Here is a 14200-nt window from a genome sequence, read left to right as displayed (position 1 = left end):
GGGCACATACAGCAATAAAAACCTAACAAGTGTTATAATCTCTGTTTGCCTTTAGTTATACTGTAAGTGAAAAATCTGATGATATCACTCCTAAACAGCAAGATCTGTAAATAATGTTGACTTGCAAATATTAATTACCTTGAGGGTAACTGTTTTTTTATGTCTAGCTTTAGGTCTGTAATGCATTTTGTAACACAATTATTGTCTCTCATAAAAATGTATAGACTATTTCTGCTGGATAGCAGGTTTCATAGTTGCCAGTTAATACATTTGCCTTTTTCAGTCATGTACCCCAGATTGCCTTCAGAACCTTTTAAAGCTTCTATTTTAATTTGACCACCTGCTATGGGTAGGAGAGGGGCAACCCTTTCCGCATTCCACAATGCAATACTTAGTGCCCGAGAGACTTTTAGCCAGGCTTAAACATTGCCATGTGGGAAGCAGAATAGCTTGTCTATGCACAACTCAACTTTCTGAAGTTCTGTCTTTAAGTGTTTTAGGGCTTTGCAGCAGTGCTCAGGGGACTCCAAGTTGAAAAATAAAATCTGGCATCTGCTGCATAGCAGCTCAGAGAAACTAGAATTTGTATGTTTAATACAGGGTTTTCAGAACAAAAAAAATACTGCTACTAAATTCCCAGAATCCAAACCCTGAAAGCAAAACTAAAGGCAAAACATTCCTTTTCAATCTGGATAGAGCAAGGAAGGGTTATAATCTGTATGTGTGGGGAGTTTTTTTGCCACCTGTGTCCTATTCGGGAGATTTCTCTTGGCTTCCTGTCCCATAGCCAAAACAGGATGTGAGAGGAATTTCTGCCAAAGTGAGGGAATCTCTGGTTGCTATCAGAGTTAGTGTCCCCGATTGAAGATTTTTCCTCTAGTTCTATTCTGGTGACAACTGGAGTTTGCATATTCTCCCTGTGTCTGCGTGGGTTTTCTCCGGGTACTCTGATTTCCTTCCAAACTCCAAAGACATGCTGGTAGGTTAATTGGATCCTGTCTAAATTGTCCCTTGTATATGTATGTGAGTTAGGGAACTTAGATTGTACACCCCTTGAGGGTTAGGGACTGATGTGAATGTACAATATATATGTAAAGTACTGCGTAAATTGAAGGTGCTATATAAGTACCTGAAATAAATAAATAAACTCAGAATTTGGGAATTTCACTTTCTCTCTTGGTATTAGCACTAAACAGGACAAATAAAGACGGTGAATTTTCCTAACTGAAGCACAGACAATAGTAAAATCCTGTATCCAAAATGAAAAAAAAGTGTTGCTTTTAATAATAATTTAACCGTTGCCAACACCCACTCTCCTCACACCTGAGCCCTAAAACCCGTTCCTTCACCTAACATGAATTTATGGAGACTGATGTTTTAGTAACAAAAGTCATCTATCTTTATTTTCATGAGATTGCTTGAGTTTGCTATTTAAATGTTTGTTAGCAGAAACAGGCTTTATCCATTTTAAAGTTTCATTTTACCATCTGGCAGCTGAGTAGTGTCTGCAAGTGACCATCCTAATGCACAAAGTGATGGAATGGTTTCCAGACATCAATTTTAAAGACCATTTGTGTTTTTGCATGTTCCATAGACAGTCTATATTTGGGGTAATGGTAGTTCATAGTGTGGTAATTTGTGTGTCTGCCATTTCCCAGGTTGAAGGACGTGGCTGTGACTATGTAGTCTTGTGGCTGGACTGTGATAAAGAAGGAGAAAATATCTGTTTTGAGGTAACAATCCAACACCTTTTTTGCTATCCCCCACAAAGCTTGATTTGTTATCATATGTTATATGTTCTATGTTATCATGTAAAGCTGGCCATACATGCATAGATTTTTTTCCGTTCAGCTTTTAGATGGACATATCTCCTGCTGTAACTCTTGTATGTTGATCGCTGGCCCCACCAACTTTCAGAATGCCCTTACAGTGCCTGCATCTGATATGATTCAGTCGCTGCTTGGCTGAAATTTTTCTGCCTTATTACTTTTATTTTTCAGTTGAGGGATGTCAAGCGAGAGGCAGCTTACAGGGTCCACCCACTAAGCAAATCTTGAATGGCTTATCAGGAACTAGCTGAAACTCAATCCATAGTTGGCCAGTTTAAGACACACTCACTGGCCACTTTATTAGGTACACCTGTTCAATTGCTTGGTAAGACAAAGTGCTAATCAGCCAATCACATGGCAGAAACTCAATGCATTTAGGCATCTAGAGTGGTGAAGATGACTTGCTGAAGTTCAAACTGAGCATCAGAATGGGGAAGAAAGGGGATTTAAGTGACTTTAAATATGGCGGGGTTGTTAATGTCAGACGAGCTGGTCTGATTATATACAAAACTGCTGATCTACTGGGATTTTCACGCACAACCATCTCTAGCGTTTATAGAGAATGGTCCAAAAAAGAGAAAATATCCAGTGAGCGGCAGTCGTGTGGGAGAAAAAGCCTTGTTGATGTCAGAGGTCAGAGGTCAGAGGAGAATGGGCAGACTGGTTCAAGATGATAGAAAGGCAACAGTAACTGAAATAAACACTTGTTACGACCAAGGTATTCAGAATACCATCTCTGAATGCACAACACTTCAAACCTTGAAGCATATGGGCTACAGCAGCAGAAGACCACACTTGGTGCCACTCCTGTCAGCTAAGAACAGGAAACGGAGGCTACAATTCGTACAGGATCACAAAAATTGGACAATAAAAGGTTGAAAAAAACGTTACCTGATCTAATGAGTCTCGATTTCAGCTGCGACATTCAGATGGTAGTGTCAAAATTTGGCATAAACAACATGAAAGCATGGATCCATCCTGCCTTGTATCAACAGTTCAGGCTTGTGGTGGTGTAATGGTATGGGGGATATTTTTTTGGCACACTTTGGGCCTCTTAGTACCATTTGAGCATTGTTTAAACGTCACACCTGAGTATTGTTGCTGACCATGTCCATCCTTTTATGACTCCAGTGTATGCATTTTCTGATGACTACTTCCAGCAGGATAATGCACCATGTTACAAAGCTCAAATCACCTGGTTTCTTGAACATGACAATGAGCTCACTGTACTCCAATGGCCTCCACAGTCACCAGATCTCAATCTGCCAGTACTAAATGTTTCTAAAGGTGCCTTTTTTTGTAGTTTTTTTTATATAAGAGTAAAATTCCTCTTTAACCACTTGCCTACCAGGCAATTATACCCCCTTCCTTACCAGGCCAATTTTCAGCTTTCAGCGCTGCCGCACTTTGATTGACAATTGCGCGGTCATGCAACATTGTACCCATATGAAATTTTGATCATTTTTTTCTCACAAATAGAGCTTTCTTTTGGTGGTATTTAATCGCCACTGGGCGCTTTACTTTTTGCGCTATAAATTAAAAAAAGTGCAAAAAATTTGAAAAAAAAAAAAAAGTTTATTTGTTTCTTTTATAAAATTTTTCAAACAGGTATTTTTTCTCCTTCACTGATTTGCGTTGATGAGGCGGCACTGATGGGCACTGATAGGCAGCACTAAAGGGCACTGATAGGCAGTACTAATGAGGTGGCACGGATAGGCGGCACTGATAGACAGCACTAATTAGGGGTCACGGATAGGCGGCACTGATATGCAGCACTGATAGGCGGCACTGATAGGTGACATTGATGATGGGTACTGATAGACGGCACTGACTGGTATCACTTCTGGGCACTGACTGGCGGCACTGACTGGCACAACCCCTGGGCACTGACTGGTGGCACTGACTGGCAGCACTGCTGGGCTGCACTGGTGGGTGGCACTGGTGGGCAGCACTGGTGGGTGGGCACAGGTGGGTGGCACTGGTGGGCACAGGTGGGTGGCACTGGTGGGTGGGCACAGGTGGGTGGCACTGCTGGGCACATGTAGGTGGCACTTCTGGGCACAGGTAGGTGGCACTGCAGAGTGGCACAGGTGGGGGCACTGCTGGGCACAGGTGGGGGCACTGCTGGGCACAGGTGGGGGCACTGCTGGGAACGGGTGGGCGGGGCTAGTGGGCGCACTGCTGGGCGGAACTTGCGGGTGTCACTGCTGGGCACCGATCATCAGGGCACTGATCATCAGTGCCCTGATGATCGGTGCCGATCCCCGCTCTGACAACTGCCGGTTCTCGGCAGTACTTTCCTCACGATCTGACAGCGTGAGGAAAGTGCAGCCGAGAACCGGCACTTGCATTTCCCTGTGATCAGCGTGTCATTGGACACCGCTGATCACGTGGTAAAAGGCCGGTGGGATCGGCCTTTCACCACATCACGTGATCAGCTGTGTCCGTAGAACACAGCGATCACGGAGATCGCCGGGTGCGCGCCCCCTGGGGCGCGCAGGAGAGCGCGTTCTGGGAGGACGTCATATGACGTCCACTCAGAACTGGCCGGCCGCGGTGAAGCCGTCATTCGGCTATGCGCGGTCGGCAAGAAGTTAAGCAGGAGATAAGACAGCCTGTCACACAGAAAATGAGGGTATACTTCCAATCAGAGGAGAGACTACTGCAGATGAAACTGCAATATTTTATCCACTTTAAGACCACCCCATAGCATATGTACTGCTACAGGGTGGGCTCGCTGTGCAAAATTATGTAAATATACGTGATTTTGCATTTACGGATAGGGGGCACGGAATTAGGCTGTTGAATCCCTTACAATTTAAAATTGCAGCGCCTAAGTGGCTAGTAAAGGTAAGCTGGTCTATTTTAGCCAGTGAAGTGTTGAAGTGTATACAGTGGGGCAAAAAAGTATTTAGTCAGCCACCAATTTTTGCTCTTCGTTCTTGTGATCATTTTGACCCCACAGGGTGAGATCTTGCGTGGAGCCCCAGATCGAGGGAGATTATCAGTGGTCTTGTATGTCTTCCATTTTCTAATTATTGCTCCCACAGTTGATTTGTTCACACCAAGCTGCTTGCCTATTGCAGATTCAGTCTTCCCAGCCTGGTGCAGGTCTGCAATTTTGTTTCTGGTGTCCTTCGACAGCTCTTTAGTCTTCACCATAGTGGAGTTTGGAGTGTGACTGTTTGAGGTTGTGGACAGGTGTTTTTTATACTGATAACAAGTTCAAACAGGTGCCATGGATACAGGTAATGAGAGCAGGATAGAGGAGCCTCTTAAAGAAGAAGGTACAGGTCTGTCAGAGCCAGAAATCTTGCTTGTTTGTAGGTGACCAAATACTTATTTTCCACCATAATTTGCAAATAAATTCTTTCCAAATCAGCCAATGTGATTGTCTGGATTTTTTTTCTCATTTTGTCTCTCATAGTTGAGGTCTACCTATGATGCCAATTACAGGCCTCTCTCATCTTTTTAAGTGGGAGAACTTGCACAATTGGTGGCTGACTAAATACTTTTTTGCCCCACTGTATATGGAAAAAAATCAAGATTGACATATCTACTGCAGTAAGGCACCAGCATTGACAGAGCAGTTGTTTTTCTTGTTGTTTTTTTTTCTCATCCATTAAGGGACACATGAATCATTAATTGTTTTAAATTTTTTTGTTAGGGTCCTTTTCTTCTGTTTTCCAGGAGAAAGTCTCACCAATTTGTTCATTCAATCACGATACTTCATACATCACTGCCATTGCCCCACATTGTGGAGGTGATCTTCGAACATTGGGTTCAACTTAAGGCTCTTTCCAGACCGTTATCTGGTAACCAGTTAGCTAGGAAGCAATTTCCAGATCCAGAGCTGCTGATATTGCCTCAGCACTCACCCTGTATCTGAGGACTCACTTTGTGAGAAGGCCATTCAGAATGAGGACAAGCAGTTACTTAATTATTTGGTCTGCTTGTAGCTTTCAAATTTCTTGCTTTCTTCTGTTGGTTTTTCCACAGAAAGGATTAACGCTGAGGCATTTAGGTGTCCGTTTATGACACAGAGAATAGCTGCGATACAGAGGATCTACTCTCTAGTCATTCACAGTTTATGACACTCTGGAGATCAGCGAGGAGCGATGTCAGCCCTTCACTGGAGATCTGTGTTCTCCCTCCAGATTCTCCAGCCCAGAGCTGGAGATTCGGAGGAACCGCAAACTGAGCAGCGATAATTTACCTCTGTTTAGTAAACTGACCTCTTACTGTAATCTTGCGAGATTATATTAAAAGTAGACGTTTTCCAGTGTTTGTAGATCGTTCTCCCTTCATTCGGAGAACTTATCTACACCGCTTCATAAAAGGTATTCACAGGAGAACTGTGTTCTCCGAGAATGCCGGAGAACTGAGCAGCGATCATTTACCGCTGGTTCATAAACGGACACCTCTGTGAGGGCTCCGTCCACTGGGTGGAGAATCACACGCACACTCTGAAGTTGAATTACTAAAACTGGAGAGTGAAAAATCTGGTGCAGCTGTGCATGGTAACCAATCAGCTTCTAATTTCAGCTTGTTCAGTTAAGCTTTGACAAAAAAAAACCTGGAAGCTGAAGTTTCTATGCAGAGCTGCACCAGATTCGCACTCTCCAGTTTTAATAAATCAACCCCTCTGTGGTCTCTTTCAGCTTCGAGAAAGCTCTTCACTGCTGCTGCTCCTGCTTGCAGAAGCCACGTGGAGCCACGTGGAGTCCCAATCCTCTTTCCTTTCTTGCTGCCCACCATTAGTGACTTTGTTACCTCTGGCATTTTGACCCAAAACCTTGTGGTTGGGTGTTAATACTTGGGGCCTTGCATTATACTATGAGCTACATGTCAGCCTTGTGGTTGCAATAAATCTGATTCTAGACACAAAGGAGACATTCCCACTATACCCCCAGCTCACACTCCACTAATGCTTCTGGGGGTGCTTGCAGCATGCCTACTGATGTGGCCAACATCTGAAGCCTGGAATCTTTTTGCCCTCTGCTTCTAGAGTCTAGGAGTCATGCATGACTTTAGGGGCCAAAAAACACAGGTGTTTGCTAACTCTGAAAACAGAGGTCACAAATGTGCCCTGCAGATTATACAGTATATCTGAAGCGCCCATAGCATAAGCAGCCTTTAACCAGCCACTGGGACAGGCAGGAGTCTGGCACTGATTCTCCAGTCCTTGCCAGAGGAATCTGCCTCTGAGGACTCAAAGTCTTCTGCCATCACTCTCAAAATAAGGAAAACCGTTTTGGCTTTTACCGATGTGGTATGCACCACCTTAAAACTAGAGGACACTTCTACCAGCTCTGTCTCCAGTCCAGGATCCTTTGGAGCTCCTAAGATTGCCAAGACCTTTCTGGCACCCCCTGCTGTTCCAGGTCTTCCTTTATGGAGACTAGGATATATTGAGAGAGGACTTTGTTAAAATATGGTCTGCACTGTCCCATTTTAACAAAATATACAGAATTTGGATGAAAGATGGGCCCATCCTGAACAACCCCAATAGTAAGTGGTTGGTGACCCTCTCTACAGCCTTAAGGTGGGTATACACCTACAGAAAGTCTGCTGGTTCAGCAGAAACTGGCCACATTTTGGTACATGTGTACTGCTGGCTGTTCACCAGAAGCTGTTCTTATGACCAGCTTCTGTCAGCCAGTCATGCTGCAAAACCAGCATTCGATCAGCAGTTGCAGCCAATTGCTGCAGCACTGATTTGTGTATTCTAAAGGGGGGAAGAGATCCTCCCTGTCAGACTACAATAGAACATCGCTTGTGTTGTTGCAGGCATCTGTGAGTGCAGTGTATACCCTGCCTAAGGATACATTAGCCTTTAATGGTAGAATAGTATTCATGGCCTTATTCTCTCTGGCAGGCCTGACTCTGCATCCAGGTTTTGTGGCTATTATAAGGGTTCTGACCACTATGATGGTTGATCCCTTGATCATGGAACATTTGAAATAAAAAAGCTGCAGCAGTGAACCTACAATTTTAACAGATATCAAAATCAAGAATGCCACAGATGCTATGAACACCCATCTTCCTCAGTGAATGAAACCTAAGGCTCACTTTGGGAAAGCTTATCCTTCACTGAAGGTTACTCCAAAGAGTCCAAGTCAGCTCCCAGGCCAACCACAAGTCCAGGAACTCCACGTCTACTAAACTCCCAGACAATTCTTGGTGTGAATGTGTGTCCCACATTCCAAAGTGGGGGATGTCTGTTTGCGTTTGCGGACATTTGGATGGCTTGCATCCCAGATGCTTGGTTGCGGGAGATGGTTTCCAGAGGCTACATGCTAGAGTTTCACTCCCAGCCCTCTCCTCAGTTTTTCAATTCCAACCTCCATGTTTCACTGCACAGATTAGCAGTTCTTCAGGTAGCCCTTCTGGAACAGGGTGTCATTGCTCCATTATTTGTGGCTTTATAGTTTCAGCGGTCTTACTCCAACCTGTTCACAAATAAAAAGAGAACATTCACCAAGCTTGGATTTCAAAGCACTAAATGTTTTCATTTGGGCTTATATTCCACATGGAATCCACCAGGTCTGTTGTAGCTTTCCTCTGTCAAGGGGACTTGCATATCCTTGATGTGCACAGAGGCTAGTGTCTATATGTCGCCATCTTTCCAGCACACCAGCAACATCTACAGTTCATATATATCTGGACACAGGCACAATTTTAGTTTTTTTCATGTTTTTACCAAAACATATTCAAGCTATAGTTATATAATGGATATGGGCTGAAAGTGCACACTCCCAGGTTTAATTTGAGGGTATGTACATCCAAATTGGAGGAAGGGTTTAGGAATTACAGCTCTTAAGAACCATCCCCCTTTTTCAAGGGACCAAAAGTAATTGGACAATTCAATCAAAAGCTATTTCATGGCCAGTTGTGGGCTACTCCTTTTGTTATTTCTTCATCAATTAAGCAGGTAAAAGGTCTAGAGTTGATTCTAAATGTGGTATTTGCATTTGGAATCTTTTGCTGTGAACCTACAATTTGAGTTCAAAGGAGCTGTCCATGCAAGTCAAAACAGACCATTGTAAGGCTTCAAAAACTAAACAGATAGCAGCAACATTAGGAGTGGCGAAATCAACAGTTTGGTACATTCTGAGGAAAGAAGAACGCACTGGTGAGCATGGATGTCCGAGGAAGACAACAGTGGTGGATGATGGTAGGATCCTATCTATGGTAAAGAAAAACCCATTCACAACATCCAGAAAAGTGAAGGACACTCTCCAGGAGATGGACGTATCATTGTCAAAGTCTACAATCAAGATTTGGTACATTCTGTTGCTGAGCTCACCAGTGCGTTCTTCTTTCCTCAGAATGTACCAAACTGTTGGTGGAAACCCCCCCTAATTGAGACTCTAAAGGCATCACAAAGATGAATAAAAGTTACATCAATCGTAATTGAACATAAATGTGTTAAAATTTGTCAGCCATAAATTCTAGTATAGTCAATATTCCTAGGAGATTAATAGAGAAACACAGCTCCATACACAGTAAGATCCTCCAATTTTATAAATAAAATTTGTCCAAAAGATCCTAAATGGAGAGCTAGCAGCGAAACTTTACTTACTTTAAGTAAGTGCCTAATTCCAGTTAACATTCTTTAAACCTTTGCAGCAATAGAAACATTTATCTTCTAAGAAGTGCTAGTGAGATTTTCTCAGTTTGTTTTGATAAATCCTGTACAACCCATCATTTATGTTGCTGGCCTTTCTCTCAGGTCTTAGATGCTGTGCTGCCAGGGATGAATAAAGCACATGGTGGGGAGCGAACAATTTATCGTGCCAAGTTTAGCTCCATCACAGATACAGATATCATGAATGCCATGAACAGACTGGGGGAGCCCAATAAGAATGAAGCTCTTTCTGTAGATGCCAGACAGGAGCTTGACCTACGAATTGGCTGTGCATTCACCAGGTAAATGTCATGTTCTTATTTCTAGTGCAGATGTGCTTATGTATTTTTTTCTTATATAAGTTGACAATTGCTTTCTTTTCAAATCACATTTTACATATATTTTTATGTTCATTTAACTACCTAGAGGGGATTGGGTATTATGCTGGGATAGATGTGACGGTAAAATGGAAGACAAAAAGGACTTGTGGGACACAGTAATGCAGGCCATAGATGGGTCGAAAATCGGCCGATTTTTCGGCCGAAAATAAAATTGGCCGATTTTCGGATCGTTAGTGGGCTATTTGTTCGGCCGTTTTTCGGTATTTTGGCAGATTTTTTTTATTGGTAAAGTTGGAAAAAAATCGGCCGATTTTGCCGATTGGCCGATTTTTGCGGCAATGATGGGCAAATCGGCCGATTTTTTACCGATAAAAAATCTGCGCATGAGCAGTGACCTGCAAGAGGAAGAAAAAAAGAAGAAGAGGAAGAAGAAGAGGGTGAAGAAGAAGAAGAAGGGGATGATGATGAAGAAGAAGAAGAAGGGGATGATGATGAAGAAGAGGATGATGAAGAAGAAGGAGAAGAAGAGGATGATGATGAAGAAGAAGAGGATGATGATGAAGATGAAGAAGAAGATGAGGATGATGAAGAAGAAGAAGATGAGGATGATGAAGAAGAAGAGGATGATGAAGAGGAAGAAGAGGATGATGATGATGAAGAAGAAGAAGGATGAAAAATAAGAGGAATTCCAGTAGGGCAAAAAGTCCCTGCAGAGAGCTCCGCTATTTCTTTGACAGTTCTTTGACAGTTCCTTGACATTTACAGCGGTTGCAACATTGTATCTCTTTGTTTCCGAATAAAAACATAGATACATTGTTGCAACCGCTATAAATGTCAAAGAACTGTCAAAGAAATAGCAGAGCTCTCTGCAGGGACACTTTTTGCCGGCTGTAGACGGGATGAAAATCGGCCGATTTTTTTTTTACCATTGCTGGTAACGTCGGCCGGTTGAACGACCGATTTTTCGTTTTTTAAAAGAAAAATCGGCCGTTTTTCTCCCCGTCTATGGCCTGCATAAAGCTATGTACACTCACCAGCCACTTTATTAGATACACCTGTTCAATTGCTTGATAACACAAATTGCTAATCAACCAATCACATGGCAGCAACTCAATGCATTCAGCCATGTAGACGTGGTGAAGACAACTTGCTGAAGTTCAAACTGAGCATCAGAATGGGGAAGAGAGAAGATTTAAGAAACTTTGAACGTGGCATGATTGTTGGTGCCAGATGGATTGGGCTGAGTATTTAACCATTTCAATACCGTGCAATTTTACGCCTTCCTGCCCAGGCCATTTTTCAGGTTTCAGCGCTCTCACACTTTGAAGGACAATTGCGCAGTCATACAACATTGTACCCAAACTAAAATTTTATCATTTTCCTCACACAACTAGAGCTTTCTTTTGGTGGTATTTAATAATCGCTGGGGTTTTTATTTTTTGCTAAATTAACAAAAAAGACCGAAAATTTTGAAAAAAAACACGTTTTTCTTTGTTTCTGTTATAAAAGTTTGCGAATAAATAATTGTTCTTGATAAATTTAGGCTGAGATGTATCCTACTACATGTCTTTGGTGAAAATAACCCAAATTAGGATGTATTTTTTAGTGTGTAGGAAAGTTATAGAGTTCACAAACTATGGTATAGATCTGAATATTGATCAATCCTGAAGTACTGACAGCCAATCTAATTTCTTGAGGTCCAAGATTGTCAGAATAGTACAGATATCCCCCAAATGACCACTTTTTGCAAAGTAGACAGTTCAACGTACTTCATAAGAGGCATGGCGAGTTTTTTTAAGTTTTTGTCATAATTTTTTTGTCATAATTTTTCGGAAAATGAAAAAATAAAAAAAATTTTTAAATACTGTCACCAGTGCAGTACAGCGTCATCATATAGCTGGCATGGCAGTGATCAGGGACACTGACTGGTGACAATGTGAAAAAAAAAAAAATATATATATATATATATATATTTTTTATTTTAAATTTTTTATTACATTTGTTTTATTTTTTTTAAGATTTATTTTTATATTTTACTATGACCAAAGTAGTACAATGTTACCATAGTAACATTGTACTACTTTGGGGAAGTGTTCAGTATTTTTTTTTTTTTTTTACACAATTTGCTTGTAGCAAAGAATTACTTTGCTATAAGCAAGCATTTACCTGAATGACATCGATTCATTCAGGGTTTTTTTTTTTGTGCTTAGCTGTGATTTGGCCACAGCTAATCACATGACATGTACATGTGATTAGCTGTGACCATTCACAGCTAGACACTAGTATACAATAGATGGCATGAATGAAGCCATCCACTGTATACAACTGTCATGTGACCTGCTGTGATTGGTCACAGCAGGTCACATGGTACCGGCAACGGGGGCCGGTACTCAGATCTGTCATCGGCCATTTCAGAGGTACACGGCCGGTGTCAGATCGCGCCACTGCGCAGCTCTACAAGCGCGCAAACTGCGCATGTGCGGGAGGACGCCATATGGCGGCCTCCCGGAAAGCTAATACATTTTTGCGGACGCCATTTGGCCATAGGCCGGGCGTCAAATGGTTAAAAAACTGCTGATCTGGGATTTTCACGCACAACCATCTTTAGGGTTTACAGAGAATGGTCTAAAAAAGAGAAAATATCCAGTGAACGGCAGTTGTGTGGAAGAAAATGCTTTGATGTCAGAGGTCAGAGGTGAATGGGCAGACTGGTTCGAAATGATAGAAGGACAACAGTAACTCAAATAACCACTCCTTACAACCAAAGTATGCAGAATACTATCTCTGAACGCACAAACCTTGAAGCAGATGGGCTACGACAGCAGAAGACTACTCTTGGTGCCACTCCTGTCCACTAAGAACAGGAAATGAAGGCTACAATTCACACACCAAAATTGGACAATAGAAGAATGGAAAACATTGCCTGGTCTGATGAGTTTCACTTTCCCTAGAGATGGCTGTGCATGAAAATCCCAGTAGATCAGCAGTTTTTGAAATACACCAGCCTGTCTGGCACCAACATCCATGACACGCTCAGTCACTTAAATCCCCTTTGTTCCAATTCTGATGCTCGGTTTGAACTTCAGCAAGTGATTGGCTGATTAGCAATTTGTGTTATCAAGCAAATGAACAGGTGTATCTAATAAAGTGGCCGGTGACTGTATAGGAAATGTTGATCCATGAAAATGTATGCAATCCTGACACAAACTTCACAGAGGACACTGCAAGCCTAGAAGCTGTATACTGTATAAACCTTTACTGTAAAATATTACCGACAGTGGTAAATCAGATGAAAATTTTAATTACAGCTAATTGTACCATAAGAATAGACATAGCACCATTGTGTGGCAACCTCAGTGTATGCAGTACAAATGATCACAAAATCTCATTTAATACAGCTCTTCCGAATCAAGCAAACCATTAGTAATGCTGTTTTCCATTCAGGAATTGTATAGTTTAATAAGGATAGCCTTAAAGATTAAGTTTTAGGTATGGACTGTTTTGCACAGTTACATTGGTCCAGCTTGGACCAATAGAATGATGCATGTGCCATAACTGGGCGATGCCCATGGAAGATGAAAATCACTGTAGTAGGCATCGCTATTACTGTGATCACCACTGACTTCTGGGGCCCATGCCAAGTTGCTGCTGTGCTGCTTAGTGAACACAGAAGGTCCCTTGCTTGTCACGAGTGTCATTCAGGGAATACCTTGTATTTTCTCAGTGAATACAAAGCATTCTCTGATTGGACGAGATGGAGATCATGACTTCGCCAGCCCTGCCTCTCCACCTTGTCCAGTCAGAGAATGCTTTGCATTTATTGAGACCTGTTGTGTTCACCAAGCAGCTGGGTAGCCGCTTGGCGTGTGTCATGCAGGCTAGTGGCAATCACTGTGGTAATGGTGCTTGTTTCAGTCATTTCCAGCTTCCACAGCCATTGACCAAGTATGGAATATGCATGCATACATTGATCTAAGGTGGGCCTATGTAACTGTAAAAAAATTCTTAGGTAAAGATAGTGCTGTTAAGTCTAGGTTCATGTTTGTGCAGGTGGTTCTGCTCTGCACAAATTCCAGCAGCCACAACCACCCATGCTAAGAAATGCGGGACCTACAGGCAGGTGACATTAATCCTAATGGCACGCTGCCTGTACTGGAAATCACAAACGTACTGGGAACCTAGGTTCCCATGCGGTCTGCAATTTCAAAAATAGTGCAGGGACTTCTTTCCTGCATGTCCCAGGGCACGGCAACCCATTCAAGTGAAACATTAAGGAACCCTAATGAGAGTTTTCAGTGCTGAAAGTGCTTATAGCAAACAGATTTTTCAACAGATAATGACAGAGCCATGTTCTCCATGAAAAGAGGAAATGGAGGTGTTATTAGCATATTTACTACTTC

At 42.3% G+C, this 14200-nt stretch overlaps 1 protein-coding gene across 1 annotated transcript in view; it reads left to right on the top strand.

The window, feature by feature from the left end:
* Positions 1-14200, top strand: part of TOP3B (DNA topoisomerase III beta) — a 76218-nt gene that overhangs the window by 20967 nt on the left and 41051 nt on the right. Inside the window, exons 5-6 of the mRNA XM_089690598.1 lie at positions 1659-1733; positions 9565-9761. Of these exons, the coding sequence (XP_089546724.1) occupies positions 1659-1733; positions 9565-9761 (272 nt within the window). The remainder of the gene's footprint in view (positions 1-1658; positions 1734-9564; positions 9762-14200) is intronic.

The sequence above is a fragment of the Staurois parvus genome, unplaced genomic scaffold (genome assembly GCF_062004578.1).
Source record: "Staurois parvus isolate SC_StPar_1 unplaced genomic scaffold, SC_StPar_1.0 ptg000535l, whole genome shotgun sequence".
Classification (NCBI taxonomy): domain Eukaryota; kingdom Metazoa; phylum Chordata; class Amphibia; order Anura; family Ranidae; genus Staurois; species Staurois parvus.
The sequence above is the reverse complement of the archived record's forward strand: the minus strand, read 5'-3'. Positions and strand labels throughout refer to the sequence as shown.